We start from the raw sequence: 22,430 nt of genomic DNA on the forward strand, positions 1-22,430 counted from the left end.
TCTATTCTATTCTATTCTATTCTCATTCCTGTTCTGTCCTGTTCTATTCTATTCTCATCTATTCTATTCTACATTCCAATATCTATTCTATTCTTTACTGTCCTGTCCTGTCTTATTCTATTCTATTCTATATCTAAATTTTTATAGCTCTTTGATAACATAGTTGGGAAGGGTCCTGCAAATGTCATCCTGTTAGACCCTCCTCCCCATCAGGCACATGTGTCATACACAACTTGGCAATACGACAGATTGTAAAACAATCAACAGCTGGCCAATTCCATTATATAGTTCATTCCTTTTTATTTTGGTTTGATTTCTGTAGCCACCCGTGTCAACACCCGTGACTCTGGGTGTTGCACATCATGACACATAGAAATAATTATAGACAATTGAAACAGTACAAAATATGACACCAAATAAATAAAGTTGTTACTATGGATGTTAATATAACCAAGAAACCAGGCCCTAAATATATTCAGGGCCTCAGATCCAGACATGCAACCAAGTTCTCATAGCCTTATGAAAGGGTAACTGGTAGTCCTGGACTTATAACAGTTGACTTAATGACCATTCAAAGTTACCACAGAAGTGAACGAAGTGACTTATGACTGTTTTCCCCACTTACGATCGGGGCAGCATCTCCATGGTCACCTCAGCAAAATTTAAATGTGTGACAACTGACTCGTACTTATGATGGTTGCAGTGTGGTGACGTGATCCCCCTTTGTGACCTTCTGACAAGCAAAGTCAACTGGGAAAGCCGATTTGCTTAACAACCGCATGACCCGCTTTACAACTGCAATGATTCACAGTTGACGACCCCGGGAGGAAAGGTCGTAAAATGGGGCAAACTGACTTAACCCCTGTCTTGCTTAGCAACATAAATTTTGCTCTCAATTGTGGTCGTCAGGATTGTGATAGTGCACAAAAAATATGGGGCATGGTGTTTAGAGAAATGAGAGCACTCTTGAATGTCAATTTAGACATGTCTAAAGGATTGATATTACTGTTGCTGGTGGGGAAAACAGGATATAAATGAAACAAAAAAGGAATTGATTGTAAATTTGATAATGGATTAGGGATGGCTAAATATTGGGGACGGAATTGGGATAATCAAAGAAATGAGTGGTAGAATGAAATCCGGAGTATGGCAAGAAACAATAAATTAACTACGGAAATTAAATTTTAAAAAGGGATGATCAAAGCAAACAATTATAATGAAATATGGGGGGATTTTATAAAATCAGTGTTGGTGGAAGGCAAAGGGAATAAACCTATTCAAGAATATATGTTGTTTTGGAGGGAATAATGGCACAATTGGAATATATTGTATAGATTTTAGTTGCTATATAGACGAAGAAATATAAGGGGGGGGGAAACAAAGTCTCTGGTGTGTGGGTGCACTGTAATATTAGTTCATGGTTTTTTTTCCTTGCTGTTTTTTATTTAGATGTATATGTATTATGTTTGTATTAGTTGCATTTAAAAAAATAAAATATATAAACATTTTTTTTTAGAAATGTGGTTGTAAGGACTAGCTGTATGTAGAATGCAGCCATTACATCTAGGTAAAATGCTGGTTTATGCTCTTTGGGATAACTGCTGCTCATATCAGAACTTCAGAATGAGGAAAGGAGAGAAGAGAGGATGGAGAGTTTAGGAATCAGGCTACCTTTAGAAAACCCCTTTGCAGATTATAATCCCTGCCTCCCTCTCCTCTTTTTTTCTCTTCAGATGCATCGTGGATAACCGAGTGACGCGGGTCGCTTGGCTCAACCGAAGCAGCATTCTTTACGCGGGCAACGACAAGTGGTGCTTGGACCCCCGAGTGGAACTAATCGCCAACACCAAAACCCATTACGCCATCCGGATAAACGATGTGGATGTGTACGACGAGGGACCGTATACTTGCTCAGTACAGACGGACAATCACCCCAAAACCTCGCGGGTCCATCTCATTGTGCAAGGTAAGGCTTCATGGTGGGGAAAGGTTGTGGTTCTGGTTCTGGTCTGCCCTGGAGGAAAACTTCAGATGCGCAACCCAAGAAGAGGTCAAACTCCAGAACATGACCAGAAACCTTCCAATAAAGATCAAATGCGACTCTGACATTTAAAGCGCTCCAGCTGCTGCTCTTGTTGCTCTGGGGAATGGACGTCCCTTTGTGGAACTCAAGAGTAGTTGATGTTGTTCTCCTTTTGTGGCGGTTTTGAAAAACACAGCAATCTTCTAACCAGATGAGGAGCAGTTGGCCTGCAGGCCATATGTAGATGGTCTTAGAACTCCTTTTTTTTAATGGCGGCAGAGCAAACCCAAAAATCAGAGCTCGGGGAAGATTTCCCACAGTCGGGGAGCAAGAAGTAGATTAGCAAAACTAAACCTCTCACAGCTGTTTTAAATCCAGATTTTTCACAATGGAGAAAAAAAGGGGGAAGCTGAAATTCCAGGTCATGGCTCAATTACATTATACCAGGACGTTCCCATGGCTTTTATCCACCAATAGCAATAGCAATAGCACTTAGACTTATATACTGTTCACAGTGCTTTACAGCCCTCTCTAAGCTGTTTACAGAGTCAACATATTGCTCCCAACAATCTGGGTCCTCATTTTACACACCTCGAAAAGATGGACGGGTGAGTCAACAGTGAGCGTGGTGAGAGTTGAACTGATAAATTGCAGGCAGCTGGCAGGCAGCAGAAGTAGCACCTTTATGACGGCCGCAGTGTCCCTGGTTGATGGGATCACCCTTTTGCAACCTTCTGGCAAGCCAAGTCAATGGGGAAGCCAGATTCATTTAACAACCGGGTTACTAACCTGGATTACCTGTACTGTCAGTCTCTGAAGGTTGCCTTCCCCTGTTGTGGTCAATAGGATTTATGTCCAGTTCAGTTTATCTGTGGTTAATGATGGACCATCTGCTTGTGTGAAATGGACCAAGATTCATGCCTGACCTTTGCAAGTAGCAGATATTTAAATATTTGTGAAATATTTTGAAATGCAACGGTTTGCTGTTTGAGCAGGGGGTTGGTCTAGAAGACCTCCAAGGTCCCTTCCAACTCTGTCATTTTGTTATTCTGAGATGATGGGGATAATGATAAGGATGATTAGGATAAGGATTTCTTCTTACCTTACCATCGATCATTTATCTTGGGCTTTTCTTGGTAGCTGTTTTAGTAGAGTTAGGAAATTGAGTCTTGGGAGTTTGAACTCGTGCTAATTTTCAAATGCTGATGGATACATTGACTTGGAAACAAGCTGGGTTAAGAAAGACATTGGTCTTGTACACCAAGTTGCCCTGAGCTAACCTGCAGTTGATAAGCTGGACTATATGTCAAATATCAGGGAAATCAGGAGATTCAGACACTTCAAAAGAGTATAAAAATTTATTGTAAGGTTGAGCAATCTACAAGAATCTGAACTACTAACGGTCAAGGGAAATTAGTGGGAGTTAAGAAAGGAATTCAAGGTGGGCTGGACTTAGATGCCTTGTGGGTGCATAGAGACTCTTGACTGATGACACGTTTGACCCCTCCCTCAAACTCAGCCAGATCATCTCCTACACCATGTTTGTCATTGACCAACCAATGAATGCCAATAAATTCCCAGGCATTTTTCTACCTCTTCTTCCACTCCCTTCTGTTGTGGCCTGTTGGCCCCTGGCCCTTCCAGCAGCTGAATCAGAGGAGGAGGCGTGGCAGTCAGAGTCAGCATCAGGGCAACCTTGGAGCTCCAAGGGGGAAGAGGGAATGGAGCTGGCAGAGACAGACAGAGGCTGCGCCTGGACCGTCCGTCAACCCCCAGATAGAGAGTCAACAGCCCCCAGGTCTTGAGGTGGCTGATGAGGAAGACAGCTGGGTGTAGTGGATGCACAGAAAGCAGAGGAGAGGAGAGCAGTGGAAATCTATGGGCAGATTTTTGGGATGGAAGAGCCACAGCTGCTAACGAGGCCCTACCTCTGGGGATAAAAGGCATGGGGCGGAGATGAATTGATGTGGCAGACAACAATTCATCTTCCAGTCGGAGGGCCTTGTTAGCCTGTGAGACAAACTTTTTGCTGGGGTTTCCAGCATTCCTAATAAAGGAATCTTTTGAGTTCACGTCAGATGGTTTTCCGTGTTTGGGGAGCTGGTTCAGAACACCTTCCTTTTAAAGCAATCAAAGGAAAAAAATAGAGCAAATTTTCTCCTCCAAGCATATACATCTCTTTACTCACGAAACAACTAACAGTTGTGTTTCCAATCTTGGCATTTTCTGTTATCTTTCAAATTTATGGCGTCTGTTTGCAATTCATGCATCAAAGCTGATCACATTAAAAAAAAATCAAAGCTATAATCATGGAAGCTGGAGAGTAGTAATTACTTACCCATCCTTTCTGAACCTCTGGTATAAAATCAATCCTGCCCTCTGTTTGTTGTTTTAGTGTTTTATTATTTCGCTGCTTCTCTTCGTGTATAATTGTGGAAGGAAGATATACCGTTTCCTCAAGAGAGCAACACATTCTGTCAGTGGAAGGTATTACAAGGTCTCATTCTTTGAAGGAAGAGGGTAACTAGTTATCGAGGCAGAACGTTGCTGTGGCTTGACTTTGAAGTAAATTGGAATTGGGAGCATTCAGAATTTTGTAATATTTAAGAAAGGTATGTTTGTTTGTGACTTTCAAAGCCTTGTATATAAATTGTGGCCAACTCTGAAGCAGAAAAATAAACTGGAACCCCCCAAAAATAATAACTATTTAATTTATTACGATAACTTTTTGTTGTTTTTTTGTTTGTTTGGTTTAATGGCAGAGTTCACAAATCTTCCAGGCATTTGCAAATGCGTTGTCTCAGGTGCCGGGCAACTTATCTAATTGCGCTGTGTTCAATAACAGATGGATGAATAAATTTCAGGCTACAAAGACCGGAAAGACAATTTTATTTATTGTTCTTTGCCTATTGAGAGAAATGTTGCCAAATGAAAGCAGCTACCTGCATCATTAGAGATGCGCTATGAGAATTTCTAGCGAAAAACTGTCACGATCCTTTTCCTCCCAGACAAACTGTCTAAACTTTGCTGTCTCTTGATCCTCTGAAATGCAGCCCGTCCCTGCTGAGAATCCAGGCTACATTCCACCACAGTAAAGTAACTTTTAGTACAATCTACAGTCCGGGCCATGTGTTATCTTAGGCCAAACTTTTAAACATGTATTCTGAATCAGACACATATGTCAAATTGTGTGTTGTGGCCTGCCAGCCGCTGGTCCCTCCATCAGCTGAATCAGAGGAGAAGGAGACGTGGGAGTCAGGGTCAACATCAAGGAAACCTGAGAACTCCAAGGGGGGGAAGAGGGAATGAAGCTGACAAACAGAGAGAGAAAGACAGAGGTGGGGCTTCGGTCATCCATCAGCCCTCAGATGGAGAGTCAACAGCCCCCAGGTCTGTAAGTGGCTGATGAGGAAGAGGAGGAACATCTGGGTCCAGTGCCTGATGTGTGGATGTGCAGAAGTCAGAGGAGAGAAGAGCAGTGGGAATCCATGGGCCGGTCCTTGGGCCAGAAGAGCCACTGCTGCTAATGAAGCCCCACCCTAGCTCTGGGGATAAAAGGCAGGGGGTGGAGATGAATATATGTGGCAGACAACTATTCATCTCCCTGCCAGACAGACTTGTTAGCCTGCAGTGAGAAAAAACCTTCTTGTCGGGGCTCCTATACTCCTAATATAGGAATCATAGATTCAACTTCAAAGGGTTTGTCGTGTTTGGGGAGCTGAGTCAGAAAACTGATATTGTTAGGGGGTGCCGTGGCCTAGCAGTGAAGATGCTAGGCTTGTCAATCGGAGGTTTGACAGTTTGAGACCCAAGCACCATGTAATTCTGTCCTTGCTCCAGCTCCTGCCAACGTAGCAGTTCGAAAGCATGCAAATGTAAGTAAAAAAATAGGTACCACTTTGGTGGGAAGATAGCAGTATTCTGTGCACTTTGCTGTATAGCCATGCTGGCCACATGACCACATAAATGTCTTTGGGCAACATTAGCTCCCTTGGCTAAGAAACTGAGATAAGCAACGCCCCCTAGAGTCTGACAGGACTAGACAGGGGAAAACTTTACCTTTTACCTTTAATAAAGATTTAAGACTGTGTCCATGGCATCAGATGTTCTGACCTAGGCCTTCCAAGAGCATGAAGCAAACTCCTTGTCCCAACAAAAAAACCCTTTTATTATTTTACTGTGAATTCTGCTCATTCACATCCAGCAAATTCTTTCAAAGGAGGATTTACAGTCACAGACCTTATCTGGCTTGGAGAGCTGCCATGCCGAAATCTGCAGAACTTGGCAAGGAGTCTCGGAGAGTCACGAACCAATTAAGTGAACTAATCGTCTCCTGCAAACTCCACTCCCCTTTCACTCCTCTTTTATTTCCTCTGGGAGGGGCCATTCATCATCCACCTGTGCCCTTACTCCCAAGTTGACCCTTGTTCTTTAGCTGTTCCTTTCATCTGGCAACTCTGCACATGCACTCTGCACATGCACTGGGAACAGGCTCCAGCTGTTCTTCTGCCTCACTGTTGTCTGACTGTGAAGGCAGCTGATAACTGTCAGACGGCCATGGCCCCCTCTCTGCCTTTGACACAGAGCCCTCATCAGAGCCTTCCCCAGACTCCAGGATTGGCCCATGTTCCTCCCCAACCTCCTCACTGCCCAAATCTGCTGCCAGCTCTGCTGGCCACTGGGGGACCAAAACATCAGAACTCAAAGTGGGAAAATCATGTCCTTAAATATTCTGTAGAAGGATATAAAAACAAGCCTGCAGGAACCCTGTTTCGTTTCCAAAACAATACATAAACGTCATCCACATATTCATTGTAATAGTTTTGCTGCTTTATCTCTTTGCTTTGCAATATCTGGTAGTGATATTTACAAAGTGATATTTGTCTTTTCAGTGAAAGATGCAGGGGTGGGTATAATTGCCTGATAATCTTTCATGGTTCTGAAAATATACCTCACCATCTGCTGTGGATGAAATAACCGGCTGTTCCCTGCATGATTCTTCAGTGGAAAGTATATTTAAGGGGAGATGTTATCCTTCACCCTCCCCCCCTTTTACCACCCCATTCATGCACACCATAAGAAGGGGAGGCACTGTATCTCCCCCCGTCGAATTTAAGAGGGTTGGGGAGTCACAAGCACAACAGACGTTTTTGTGCTATGAAATGTACCTCCTTTCTTTTAATAGCCATCAAACAATAGCAGAGCACACAACCTCTTCATTCTGCAGGGGATTAGGAGAAAATGATGTCTATTTCAGCTGGTGACCAGCGGCAGTGACATATTTTATTGTTATTTTTACACAGCTATTCACACAGATTTGTTATTGGTTGGTGGTTTGGTCTTCATCGTAAGGCTGGAATTTTGACACTCGTGAGCTTCCTTGAATGCTTGTCAGGTGCAATAAATCAGGAAGCAAGGAGGTTGAAATGAATACAGATTTATTGTGGACTAACACGCTCTACAAGAATCTGAACTACTAACAGTCAAAGCCAATTGGCGGTAGGTAAAAAGTCAGTGGAAATCAAGGTGGGCTGGATTTAGATCTCTCGTGGGTGCCAAGCAATAGCACTTACACTTTTATACTGCTCCACTGTCTAAGCCAGGGGTGTCAAACTCAATTTCATTGAGGGCTACATCCGTGTTGTGTTTGATCTCAGGGGGCCAGGGTGGGTGTGGCCAGGGTGGGTGTGGCCAGGGTGGACACGTCCAACTCAATGTCATTTATGTCGGGAGCACCTGTGGTGCTCTGCCAGCCAAAATGGGCTCCTGAGCTTTGTTGTTGGCTGCAATAGCCTTCTGTAACCCTCTGCAGCTCTCCCAAACTCCGTTTTCACGGGCAGAGGCATCGCGGGCCGGTACCTTGCTGTTTCAAGGGTGGCACTGTGGGCCGGATTCAACCCCCAGGCCTTGAGTTTGACATCCCTACTCCAAGCAGTTTATAATGTCACATACTGCCCACAAAAATCTGGGTCTTCATTTTACCGACCTTGGAAGGATGGAAGGATGAGTCAACCTTGAGCCGGTCAGGATCAAACTCCTAGCAGTGGGCAGTTTCTGTAAGCAGGGCAATAGGGATTAAGCTAGAAACAACACCAGAATGTTTCCTTCCTGCCTTCCTTACACGATTAGCCCTTAAAGTGGGGAGGGAAAACCAAAATGAGCTTTCTTCCAGCAACCCATTCTCTGAACTGCTTAGAAGGTTACCTACTGGTTATCCCAAATAGGTGCAAACTGGCTAAATCCCACCACTGACCCAGCGACTATCCAGCAGTTTCCCAGTGACCAAATATTAGAACATGAAGGGGGTGACATGTCAACTCATCCTTATCTCTTAGATTTATTATTTGGTAGTCTGTGAAGCTTTATCATTTTCTAGCTGATAACCTGGCATTGACCAGGTATTTATTTAACCTAATCCTGTGGGTGGGTGGGTGGGTGGATGCATGGATGGATGGATGGATGGATGGATGGATATCAGCCACTAATGTGAATAGATATTCATCAAAATACCCTCCAGGAATCTGTCCAGCCCCTTCTCTACCTTTAGGTTCCAGAATATTAGGAAGAGTCCCCTTCTGAGATGCTTTCTCCATCCCCCACCCCTCCCTTGCATTCCAATTTTGTTTATTGTCTAGGTTCTTCCTCCTGTCTCCCAAGGTTATTCTCACAGCCCATTAAACATATTGATCTCAGTACGATCAAAGTGTTCAGCTATAGATTACTGATAAATAACAAGAAACTAGAGTTGATGGATGATCAATAGGTGAGCTGACCTCAGATAAGTGGAGATCACTTGAGTTTGTGCACAAGAGCCTCAGAGAAAATGTAACGGTGATCGAGCGGAAGACAAGGACAAAACTATATATTTCTTAGAGAAGCAAAAACTCCTTCAGATGAAAAAAAAATGTACCAATGGACAATTCCTTCATTAAGGGCTAATCAAAACTCCAATGCAACATGTTTATCTTATCCAAGCATTTATTCAAGTTAAATAGTATGCAATTCTGGACATTGAGAACAAGAAAAGTACCCCAAAATTAGCTTACTGAAGTAATTGCAAAGGGATGTAGTGGCTCAGTGGCTAAGACGCTGAGCTTTTCAATCAGAAAGGTCGGCAGTTTGGCAGTTCAAATCCTAGCACCACATAATAGACTAAGCTCCTGTTACTTCTCCCAGTTTCTGCCAACCTAGCAGTTCGAAAGCACAAAAAAAATGCAAGTAGAAAAATAGGAACCACCTTTGGTGGGAAGGTAACAACGCTGCATGAACCTTCAGCATTTAGTCCTGCCGGCCACATGACCACGGATACGTCTTTGGACAGCGCTGGCTCTTCGGCTTTGAAATGGAGATGAGCACCGCCCCCTAGAGTCAGGAATGACTAGCACGTATGTGTGAGGGGAACCTTAACCTTTTACCTTTAGTAATTGCTACTACAGTTTAAAATCTGATTCCAGATGGCATCACTAAATGCCGAAAGTGCACAGAACACGGTTACCTTCCCACCAAAGGTGGTTCCTATTATCCTACTTGCATTTTTATGTACTTTCGAACTACTAGGTTTTGGCCCAAGCTGGGACAAGAAATGGGAGCTCACTCCATTAGTAGGGATTTGAACCGCTGAACTGCCAGCCTTCTGATCGACAAACTCAGCATCTTGGCCACTGAGCCACCCCATCCCTGTGACTGTGACTATTTGTAGATAGTGCATATTTCACGATCATTTGGTTAAAAAACTCAGGGGTTCTCTTATCCACAGATGGCCTTCTATCCGAGCATATACGGTATAGTTTAAATATTTTGCCAAGTCGGCCTTTCTCAGATGGATGTGTTTGAAAATAAGAAACGGAAGAGGCCAAATGAGATTTATATTTGTCCCGTGCTGCAAAATATTCTCATCTTGTAGAAGAGATTAAGAAAAGTCCACCTTATCTCAGGGATGATGAAAATGGACTTTGTGAACAATCCCGGCGCTTAATCTCACTTAGACACAAGCATTTGCATGATAGAAAAAATGATGGAATCCGAGTTCAAGATGCAAGGAAGAAAAAGGTATTTTTTAAAAAAAGAAGGAGGAGGAGGAGAATTTGAGAGATATTTGGCTTTTTGGCTTCTTATCAGCTTCTTGAGGCTATCTGGTCCTTTCTTTTGTGCTGAAGCAACTAATCACTCCCGACCACTTTTGTCTGGTCCAAATGAGATTTCCCATTCCTTCTGTGCCCCAGTTAATCTCTTAAATCCTGGCCATTGTTTGATAGTTAATTACCTGTCTACTCCCATAACACAACTCTGTGCCTCAGGTAAAGGGAAGGAAACTCTGAAATCCTACTCACTTGCTGGAAGTTTCCAGAGAAATTGGGAGAGAAAGGTTGAATTTGGGGTGTCTCCCAATCTTCTAGAGAAGTTTCTCCCAAGCTTTTCCTAATTAGATGTGTTCTGCCTAGACTTTTTAAAAAAATTTTGTTTGTCAAACATGTACAAGCTAACAGGTATAAATATAAACATGGACATGAACAAAGGAAATGAGTACAAATAAATGATGAGTGTAGGACTCTGACGGTAGGCACGCTGGTGCACTTATTCATGCCCCCTTTATGGACCTCTTAGAAATGGGATGGGGTCCATGCTAGACAGTTTAAGGTTGAAGCTGTGAGGATTTGAGGATGTAACAATGGAGTCCGATACAGCATTTCAGGCATTGACCACTCTGTTGCTGAAGTCGTATTTTCAGCAATCGAGTTTGGAGCAGTTTACCTTGAGTTTGTATCTATTGCTTGCCCACATATTATTGAGGTCGAAGCTGAGGAAGTTGTTAACAGGTAGGATGTTGTAGCAGACAATTTTGTGTAGACACTTAGGTCAGACTATAGGTGGCACAATTCCAGGTTGTCAAGCCTAAAATTTCACGCCTGGTGTCATAAGGGATTCTATTGTGTGCAGAGGAGTGGAGGACTCTTCTCGTGAAATACCTCTGGACCTGCTCAATTGTATTAATGTCCGATAAACAGTGTGGATTCCAGGCAGACGAACTGTGTTCAAGAATTGGTCTGGCAAAGGTTTTGTATGCCCTAGTTAGCAATACAATGTTACTGTAGAAGAAGCTTTGCAAAATTAGGTTAACAACTCTTAATGCCTTTTTGGCAATGCTGTTACAGTGAGCTCTGGGGCGTAGATCATTTGAGATGAGTACTCCTAGGTCCTATCTATCTCCCTAGATAGTTGATCTTTGTTGTTGCAATTGTTGTTCCCATGAGCCCCTTCCTCTTCTGATTTCCTCTTTGAACTTGAGCATCCAAAAGTCGCTTAGCAAATCTTCCACTTAGCAACATAAACTTTGACCTCCCTTGTGGTTGTAACTCAAGGACTATTGTATTGGGTACTCCAAGCATTGAGGGGGAAGAATCTGATGGTGTGAATTCATCAATCCAGGTCGAGAAATAAAGCAGTCCAGCCCTTGACAGCCCATCAGCCCTTGTCCCAGCAGCGCAACAATCCTGCATCCATAAATCTAATGCGGGAAATGATTTCTTCAGATACAAAGCTGTGCTGCAATTTTGTTTGAGCAGGAAAAAGAACTCCTTCAATTAAAAAAACGAACAAGAAAGACGGGTAAATTTCCTTTTTGCCCTTGCAGTCCATTCTTTGTGAAAGGAAGCAGACCTGGGGGATGCAAAAGAGTCTTTCCGAGTTGTGGCTAGTTTGTTAGGTTGTCTGTTTTTATCAAATGCACACGGCGGCTGCCTCCAGAGGGCGGAGCTGTCACTGCTAATCTGTCACCTGCGTCTGGCGGGAGAGTCAGCGGCAACTGCATTTTCTTCAATAACCTGTTGTATATAAGGAACAATAGATTTGGGTTTAGCGATAAAGCACAGGAGAAGATGACCTCGCATCGTGACTTAAATATTCCTATGCCTTTAAAGCTGCAAGGACATCCTGCCAATCAAAGCACAGAAGAATGGGCTATTTAGATGGGATGAGTTTCCAATACCAGAGGGCTGGGGTATAACAAACTTTTATAATCAACCCTTTTGGGAAAATTATGAGCCAGAGTGAAGTATCTACAGTAGCTGAAAGTTCTTCCATCAGTGTATCTCAACCTTGGCAACTGTGTGGGCTCCCAAAAATTCCCCAGCTATCATGCTTTAAGATATGTGGACTTCAACTCCCAAAATTCCCTAGCCAGCATGCATCAAGGGAGATGGACTTCAACTCCCAAGATCCTCCAACTAGCATGCTTTCATGGGCGTGCACTCCAAAATTCCCCAGCTAGCATGCTTTAATATGTGTGGACTTCAATTCCCAGAATTCCCTAGCCAGCATGCATCAAGGGAGATGGACTTCAACTCCCAAGATCCTCCAACTAGCATGCTTTTATGGGCGTGCACTCCAGAATTCCCCAGCTAGCATGCTTTAAAATGTGTGGACTTCAATTCCCAGAATTCCCTAGCCAGCATGCATCAAGGGAGATGGACTTCAACTCCCAAGATCCTCCAACTAGCATGCTTTCATGGGCCTGCACTCCAGAATTCCCCAGTTAGCATGCTTTAAGATGTGTGGACTTCAATTCCCAGAATTGCGTAGCCACCATGTTTTAAGGGATGTGGACTTCAACTCCCCAAATTTCCTTCTAGGATATTTTAAGATGTGTGGACAGCAAAGCTGGTTGGAGAAATCTGGAACTTAAAGTCCACTCATCTTAAACTTGCCAAGTTGAGAAACTGGGGAGTGGCCCTAAATGGCAGGGCAATTTTTTTTTAAGGTGGCAATCTAGGGTTCCACATTTCTCCAAGCGATAAAATGGCTTAGACTTTTCCTCTCCCTAGCAAAATCAGAATTAGATATGCTGGAATGGATAAATTGATTTCTTTGATTAGAGAAGAGACATGATCTACGTGGGTTTGGGGGGGGGGGTTGGCGAATGCAAGCGTCTTATGGACTGTAAAAATGAACTTCTGATTTATGCTTTTGATGATTAGGTAGGAGAGATTATAGAAAGAAGAGTAATATGATGTAATTTTAGAGAAAGAGAGAGGTTAAAATATATTAGCATTTATATGAGAAGCTACTATTTTATACTTTTTCTTTTCTTTCTTTTTTATCAAGTCTATTTCTTTTCCTGACCTTTTGGTTTCTTTTTCTTTCCTCCTTTCCTTTCCTTTCCTTTCCTTTTCTTTCTTTCCCATTTCCTTTTACTTCCTTTCTTCCTCCTTTCCTTTCTTTTCCATCTATTTTTTCCTGACCCTTTGATTTCTTCTTTCTTTCTTTCTTTCTTTCTCTTTCCTCCTTTCCTTTCTTTCCCCTTTCCTTTTACTTCCTTGCTTCTTTCCTTCTTTCCTTTCTTTTCCATCTATTTTTCCTGACCTTTTGGTTTCCTTTCTTTCTTTCTTTCTTTCTTTCTTTCTTTCTTTCTTTCTCTTTCCTCCTTTCCTTTCTTTCCCTTTCCTTTTACTTCCTTCCTTCTTTCCTTCTTTCCTTTCTTTTCCATCTATTTTTTCCTGACCTTTTGGTTTCTTCTTCCTTTCTTTCTTTCTTTTTCTTTCTTTTCTTCCTTCCTTCTTTCTCTCTCTCTTTCTTTCTCTTCCTTTCTTTCACAATATATTTATGACATTTCTGATGGAATAAATTTATATTCCATTAACTAATCAGAGTCACTTATTGTCCATTATTTATACAGCTGATGTTGAAGCTTCATCATCCTTTTTCTTTAATATAAGAAAAAGACTTGGTATTAATTTGGAATGAGTGAGACCCATTTTTTTTTCATTGCGTCCCACATCTTCATGACTGTCTGATCATGTTTCCAATTTTGCCTTAGAGTTACGTGTTGGAAAACACATCCTCAGCCTCAATTGCTGTTTGATGTTTTTCACAATCATTTGCTTTATTAAATATTGATTTTCTGTTGCATTATTAAACTTTTAAGTCTTGAATATAAATTCTGTTCTTTTATTTTCATCTTGCTTCTTTTGTGCCATTTTTCTTGCCTTTCCTGATCTTTAAATGTATTTTGTTTTTGCTTTTCTTTCCTTTTCCTTCAAGGACAAGTTTTAATTGTGAGAAAGGAAGATTGCCTTATAGAGATTTCCATTTGTTGGAGAATACATTATTGATAATGATGGTAGAATGGCAAATCCTCTAAAATACTGACATATTTGTCCTTTTTTAAAATCAACATCCTAGATGTATATTTAATCTGATAACTACTACAGGCCGTACATGAAACTTGAAGTGCACTTCACAGGGACAAACCTGGAATTGTTGTGGCCTGCCAGCAGCCAGTGGATCTGGCAGCAGATTTGGACAGTGAGGAAGTTGGGGAGGAACATGGGCCAGTCCTGAAGTCTAAGTGCTATTGCTATACTTCAAAGTCTGATTTGATAAGAGTTAAGGAAGAAAATCATCAAAGTACAGTATTGGAAGATATGCTTTGCCCCTTGGACAGAAGGAGACATCTGGGAAATGGAGAGATGGTAAGTTAGGAAGAGGTGGGGGGGGGGGCAAAGAGTTATTGTCAAATTCCCAGCTTGCCCTTTCTGGTCTGAAGTTCACTGTTAATATCTTCGGTTTCTAATACGCCTTGTTCTCGGGAATGAGCCTTGGCCCACTTCCTCCTCAGACCTTAATTAGTTTCTCTATGATGACATCTCTGTACAGTATCAGCCAGCCTTGTCCCCCAACCTCAGGAGAGATGAAGGAATCTAATAAAGACATTTCCAGGTGTTGGGCATGACAAGCTTTGTCTTAACAAGAAGCCTTGTTCAAACTTTCTCTCTCAACTCCTTCCGTGACATTTCGCAAAAGGGATTAACAAAACCACTACCAGCTCCAAAGGCTTGTAGGGTGTGACAAAGGCAGAGTATCATCCCCTGGTGATGAAGTAGTGGAACCTGAAGACATGTGTGCTGTGTTTCGTCCCCAACTTCGGGTCAGTGCACACGAAAGAAAAGCAACCTAATGAATTGCTCTAAAACAGGGGTGTCAAACTCAATTGCATTGAGGGCTGCATCAGGGTTATGCTTGACCTTAGGGGGTCGGGGTGGGTGTGACCACAGTGGGCATGGCCAGCTTGATGTCACTCATATCAGGGACACCTGTGGTGGCCCAAGTGCTCTGCCAGAAGAAATGGGCTTCTGAGCTCTGTTTTCGGCTGCAATAGCCTCCTGCAAACCTCTGCCGGTGAAATTGGAGCTCCAGAGGGCTACCCATGGACTACATGGTCTCTGTTTTCACTGGCAGAGGTGCCATGAGCCGGTCCTTCACTGTTTCCAGGGTGGCCCTGCGGGCAAGATCTAAGCACCCCACGACTTGGATTTGGCCCTTGGGTCTTGAGTTTGACACCCCTGCTCTAAAACATATAATAATGAAATCAATTATCCTATGCTTAATGGCTAGCTGAGATCACCCTATGATCCAAGGGCCACTGCACCACACCTTGAGTCCTATACATGTCTTCTGGGTGAGGGTGGGGGGAGGAAAGTCATATTTCCCTAGTGTAAGGAATATTAGAATCAGCCTTCAGTATCGGGATTTTGTTAGCTGAACTGGTGACACTCTCTAATGTAGCAGTATTTATAAATATACTTCTAATGTGTGATTAAAACACTTCCCTCCTCACGCAGCGATGAATTACAGCAACTCTTCATCATAAAACATGCATTGAGATGCATGTAAATAATAATATGCTTTCCAGTATAGAAAGGGAACACAAGGCTATTTGTTTTGAGAAATTGTTGAGACCCATCTCTGCAACATAGGACACATCTCATTAGTCCTCATTTGAGGGAGAGCACTTTCTATTATTTATTAATTGCCTATTAAGCCTGCAACGTATGTCTCCTTTATTTCAACATTCCGAACCCAGTTCTGCAGATCTATTCAGCATAGAAGATACACAATGTTCAGGCATTGCAAACTCTGTGCACAGATTGAAAGGGAGTGGCAATGAAGCTTGTTTGATAACCCCCTGCCCTTGGTAATATTATATAAAACGTACCAGAGTTGAAACAAGAGGAGCTAATAGTGATTTCCACCCCCACCCCCCAAATTAAACAATAGGATAGACTAATATCAGTTTGGTCTGAAATTGTAGAGACCATAACATGTCCCATGGTAGACACAGTGTCTGTCTTCTCATCCATCATCTTGCACCGTATCCAAAAACAATGAGAACGTTTGGCAGTGCTTCTGACCATTTTTAAAAATTGCACTTAACAGTGTAGTTAATAGTTGTTGTGACCAGCCAGTGAAGCTGGCACCAGAGTCGGGCAGCAAGGAGGTTGAGGAGCAACATGGGACAGTCCTGGAGGCTGGGGAAGGCTCGGACGAGGGCTCTGCGTTGGAGGCAGAGACGGGGCCGAGGCCGCCTGGCAGTGATCAGGCTCCTATGGAGCTAGGCAGCAGTGAGGCAGAGGAACAGCTGGAGCCTGTTCCCAGTCTGTGCATGCGCAGAGCTGCCAGAAGAAATCAGGGTAGACTTGGGAGTAAAGTCACAGGTGGAAGGTGATTGGCCCCTCCCATAGGACATAAAAGAGGAGCGAAAGGGGAGGGGGCTTTTGCAGGAAACTGTTTGTTTGCTTGTTTGTTAGATTGTTTTAGGAGTGTGAAGATCTGCCCGTGAATCTCAGAGACTCTGTGCCAAGTCTTTCCTTGCACAGCACCTCATTTGGAAAATATTTATAGGGCAGCTTTCCAAGATAAATTCACCTTTGAAAGACTGTTTTCCAGGCCTTTGCTGAATGTGAATGAGAGGAATTCACATTCGATTAATAAAAGGGGTTTTATCAGAACCAGGACTCTGCCTTGTGCTTTTTGGGGAAGCCTGGGTCAAAACAATAGTATAAAAGGATATGAAGTATGCAATCCTTGCTAATCAACAAATCGTATCTCCTATGCTGCTGATATAACCTGGTTATGGTCATGAAATGTTGGGCAACCTCAAATTTTGTTCCCAGATCTCTGATATCACAACAGGTTATAAGCCTGAGCTATGTGTATTCATTGCTATCTTTGGAATCTTTCTACCACATAAATTCTGTATGTATTTATTTTCTGATCATTTCCACATGATTCTACTTTTTTTTAAAATTATGAATGTATTTGTGCTTCACACACTGCAGGCCAGAGGATAAACATGTCAAGATGTATTTCGCTAATGAAATTCTCAGACCTCTCTGACAATGGCTTTGGGAATATAGTATCCGTATAGTATAGGAGCAGGACAGTGATTTAAGTGTTTTTCTGCTGCTAACTTTAGCTTCGATCACAGTGAGTTGTTCTGTAGCTCAGGGGTCTCCAAACGTGGCAACTTTAAAATTTGTGGGTGGAAAGATTAGAGGTCGAAAGATGATATTATTAAGTATGTTTAAATAATATGGTGGTTAGCACTAGAATGGCGCATTGAAACACTGAATATTTGAAGACTAAAGGACTATATTTTAATATAAATGTGAGGGTGTGGGGGCTCAGTGGCTAAGATGCTGAGCTTGTCGATCAGAAAGGTCGGCAGTTCGATGGTTCGAATCCCTAGCGCCACGTAATGGAGTGAGCTCCCAGTACTTGTCCCAGCATCTGCCAGCCTAGCAATTCGAAAGCATGTAAAAATGCAAGTAGAAAAATAGGAACCACCTTTGGTGGGAAGGTTACAGCATTCTGTGTGCCTTTGGTGTTCAGTCATGCCGGCCACATGACCACGGAGACATCTTCGGACAGCACTAGCTCTTCAGCTTTGAAACGGAGATGAGCACCGCCCCCTAGAGTCGGGAACGACTAGCACATATGTGTGAGGGTAACCTTTCCTTTACCTTAAACATGTGTATCAACATTAAAATCAGCAATGATGGCCTGACTAGAAGCCAGAGTAGAGGTAGAAATAAGAAATAGGGGGAATATTAGCAAACATTATATATATATATATATATATATATATATATATATATATATATATATATATATATATATATATATGTGTGTGTGTGTGTGTGTGTGTGTGTGTGTGTGTGTGTGTGTGTGTGTGTGTGTGTGTGTGTGTGTGTGTGTGTGTGTGTGTGTGTGTGTGTGTGTTTGTGTTACAACCCCTGGTATGACCAAATATGGGAGGGAGGTTCAAATCCCAGTAAGGGTATGGCTAGCTGATGAGAGCTAAACAGCTTGAAATGGATCCATACTAGTCTCCCTTTATTTTATCAGCACAAATACAACATATATATATATATATATATATTTATATATATATATATATATATATATGTATGTATGTATGTATGTATGTATGTATGTATGTATGTATACACACACACACACACACACACACACACACACACACACACAATAGAATAAAAGCAATAATTAGAGGGATTCGAACTGCCGAACTCCTCGACCTTCTGATTGGCAAGCTCAGCATCTGTAGTACATGCACATATATGTTTAATTTTATCGACCATTAACCTTTTTATTCATGTCAGTATCTGTCATAGGGGCCCCAGTATACTGCTTTGCCTGGGGCCCATAATGCTGTTAAAGTGGCCCTGCCTTAAAGTTGCCAAGTTTGGTGAGTCCTGCTATGGCTTGTATCTCCATGGCATTGCTATAAGTTCAGTTTGTATTGCGGTAGTTCATCAACCTGAGTGTTAGAGTCTCTGAAAGTTCCCAAAGAGGAACAAAGAGTAATTATTGTAGCAAGTAAATAAGTAAATAGAGGCAAATAGACCTCTTCAAAAAATAGATCTGTGTTTCACTGCTGTTTATTCAGTCTCAGCTCTGAAAAAGAACAGACCATTGTCTTCTCTTTGCAAAACTCTTGTTTTATCTATTGATTGGAGACAATGGAACTCTTGACCTTCCTTTGGGAAACACCCACACACAATTTACCACACAGTCAATAGATGACAAATCTTTTGTGAGGGCGCCTTTTCCAGTGAGGAGCCAAAGAGCTACTGAGCAAAGCTGAAGCATCAGATACAAAGCATTCACACACACTTCTCAGTTCCTATCCAGGGACTTTTTATTTGTCCTCTTTCCTGATCTGACAGATGTGTCAACTAACAGTGAAATACGCACTTGTTTTGTGCTGCTTCTGTGTAGGGAACATCCCAGTGGAATTCTTCAGTGCTGGGCGAGTTTTGAAGTATGTACTCCCAGTTTAATAAGACTATCATCATCATCATCTTTTAATGGCCCCATAATCCTTTATGGGGTGGTGTCTGAGCAACTGAATAGAAGTTGAAGAGAGTTTACTGGCCGGATGCCCTACTTGTTGCCAATGCGGAGTTATATTCGGCAGATATATTCCCAAGGTACCCAGAGAGAGAAATATCTGCCTCTACCTAGGATCGAATTCACAGCCTCCTGATTGTGAGATGAGAGCTCCATCTCTAGGCCGTCGCACTACTCCCCCAGTTTAATAAGACTATGGCTGCATGATATTGTACTCTTCCTTTACGAAGGTTGTTTGTTACAACCTCTGGCCCGGCATTTACACTAGGCTTGCCGAGTTGTTGAGTCACAACCTACTTCCCCACCTTGACCGCACAGCCTCTTTTGCTGCAGAATTTCTTGTCTCAAAACTTCAGGGGCCGCGCGCGTGAGGTCAAATCGGTCTTCCATCTTGTCTTGTCAATGAGAAGCACGGAGGCCACTGATAACAGTGATTTTCTCTTCCTTGTGCTGAGCCCACATCCTTGCCGCTTGGGAGAAATATCCTCAGCTAACAATAGACGGGCCGATATTCTCATTGAATTGGTTGGAAAAAGACGGATAGAGGCAGCCTGTGTGGGAAATGTTCTTTAGATAACGCAGCTGAGCACCCAGTGCTTAGAAACAATTCAGTTTGATGATATTGCCTGGAACAATCTGTTGTTTTAGAAGGGAAGCTATCAGCTGTAATGAAACCAGTTTCAGGAGACAGGCCTGGTTATCAGAAAGCAGGGGAAAAAGTCCAAAACATATAAAGAGCTAAAGGGAATAAAATCAGAGAGACTCACAACAGATTTTTTTAAAATAGTATCTTAGCCCTACTTTGGCATGTGGCTCTGGCCCCCTCTCTGCCTCTGACACAGAGCCCTCATCAGAGCCTTCCCCTGACTCCAGGACTGGCCCATGTTCCTTCCCAACCTCCTCACTGTCTGAGTCTGCCACCAGAAATTCACTCACCTCAGGCCACAACAGAGTCAGGTATATCTAGGTAAAAGGCCCATGCCCTAATTAGCAGCATATCTCCCAAACCTTGGAACAGAGTTTCCACCCGTCCCATGTTCTTCGGTCCCTTGAAATGCCTTGATCTGAACCATGTATCACAGATCCGGAGCGCAAAGTTTTAGAACTTCTCTGTAGACTGCCAGGGACTGTTGTCTTCTGAGCCCCACCTAAAGGACAATAAACAACTTTGAGAGAAGCGAGGATGCGTTGCCATCCTTTTCATAGAGAAGTAAATGAGATCTAAAGAAAGGAAGAAAGAAAATCACCTTCCACTCTGGGGAAATCTCTGCTTTTGTCACTGGAGCAGCTGGCTACATGACTGCCATGTTTAATCAGCTCCGAGCAAGAGACATGTGGAGAAAACCCAAATTGTAGGGCAGGCAGGAATTCCCCGAAGGGACCACTGGATAGATGGATGGATCGCTTCCACCCATCACTGCTGAAACATTTCCCTTTCTATTTTCCCGGCTATGGTTCAGAGTTCGCACTTCTCCCACCTGCTCTTCAGAAATGGCAGCATATCTTCATAAAGCATCTTTGATGTAGCTGGGGCAAGAACACGGCTCGTTTTGAAACATTTACCTGGTTGATATTTATTAGCACTTATTAGGATGCTTCTGTTCCCCTTGCATTGTAGACATCTCCTATTAATACCTGTTACGTTGCAGGGAAGGCATTTTAAATAATTCATTTGATTAATTATTCAAGCGTTTTAATTAGCATATAATAACTGTCATGTTAAATCCTAGGCTCCCGTGTTTAAATTAAAAGGGTAACTCGTGGCAGGTTTCGCTACTGTCACTCCTGTTCCTTCACCACGTTGGCCCAGTATCATTGCGCCTTCCTCACGGCTGACACTGATTGATGCAAACCTTTTCAAGTTCCCCATCTCGGCATGGTTTGAATGGAACCAAGCGATGGCTAGTTCATAATAATTAATTGATTATCACAGCTGACATTTCTTCGGCACCTTTTCAAGCAAAGATCAGGGAAGGGAGGAAAGGAAAGCTTAAATAATTTTTGGCACGAAAGCTGGGACCTTTATTCTGTCCTTCTTCTGTGCATCAAAACGGTGTCATTCTTTGGATTCTTATCCCATGCTTTCTGCAATTTGGGTTGAGTTGTTTTTTTTAAAGAAATCTGTCATGGCCCCATTGGATCCCATTTCAAAGGAGGAGGAGGAGTTGGAACTGGGGCCATCTGTTGTAGCCTGTCCACCACGGTCCTCTCCAGCAACCAAATCAGAGGAGGAGGATCCGTGGGAGTCAGGGTCAACATCAAGGCAACCTGAGAGCTCCGAGGGGGTAGTGGGAATGGAGCCGTCAGAGAGAGAGACAGAGGCGGAGCCTGGACTTTCTATCAGCCCTCAGATGGACAGTCAATGGCCCCCAGGTCTGGAGGTGGCTGATGAGGAAGAGGAGGATCAGCTGGATCCAGTGCCTGATGCGCAGATGAGCAGAAGGCAGAGGAAAGGAGAGCAGTGGAAATCTATGGGCTGATCTTTGGGATGGAAGAGCCACCGCTTGCTAGCAAAGCCCCACCTTAGCTCTGGGGATAAAATTCAGGGGGCAGAGATGAATAGATGTAGCAGACAACTATTCATCTCCCTGCTGGACAGACTGTGTGTGTGTGAGAGAGAGAGAGAGAGAGAGACTTTTTTTCTGGGATGCTGGCGTTCCTAATACAGGGAACATTTGTTTAACTACAGAGGTTATTTTGTGTTTGAGAACCGGGTCAGAGCACAGTCCAACGGGGATGGCACATCTCCTCTGGAATGTCTGGGGAGTCCAGTGGCTGAAGGTGATGTCTCTCTGGCATTGGGGGAGGTGGTTGACCGGAATGGGAGTTGCTTGCCCACAAAAACACAGGGGAGAATTGGCTCAAACAGGCAGAGGGGATGAGAGGCAGCAGATTCCCTGTCAAGGAACAGCTTCCTCCCCCACTCAATCCGAGGGCATGGAGACTGGAGTGGAGGCAAGCTCAAAGGGCATTTTCACAGCTACTGATGAGGAGGCCACCCCTTCTCACAAAGCAATACCTGGCTTGAGTTGGTTGAAGCAGACGCTGAGGGAGGGGGTCTTTGTTGGAAACAATTGCTTTGCTTTGGTATGCCTTGTGAAAAGCTCTGCTTTGACTCCTGTTTCTGTCTTGTGGACTCTGGATCTCCCCTTGTGGATCTTGAATCTTCTGTATGACTTACAGACCTTGCCTTGTGGAC

The 22,430-nt window shown here is 43.1% G+C and overlaps 1 protein-coding gene across 4 annotated transcripts in view; it reads left to right on the forward strand.

Moving 5' to 3' along the window:
- Positions 1 to 22,430, forward strand: part of NTM (neurotrimin) — a 686,981-nt gene that overhangs the window by 576,122 nt on the left and 88,429 nt on the right. For all 4 annotated transcript variants that reach the window (XM_081961267.1, XM_081961268.1, XM_081961270.1 and 1 more), the window contains one exon: positions 1,734 to 1,966. In XM_081961267.1, the coding sequence (XP_081817393.1) occupies positions 1,734 to 1,966 (233 nt within the window). The remainder of the gene's footprint in view (positions 1 to 1,733; positions 1,967 to 22,430) is intronic.

The sequence above is a fragment of the Natrix helvetica genome, assembly GCF_964273705.1.
Source record: "Natrix helvetica genome assembly, chromosome: 8".
In the NCBI taxonomy this organism is placed as follows: domain Eukaryota; kingdom Metazoa; phylum Chordata; class Lepidosauria; order Squamata; family Natricidae; genus Natrix; species Natrix helvetica.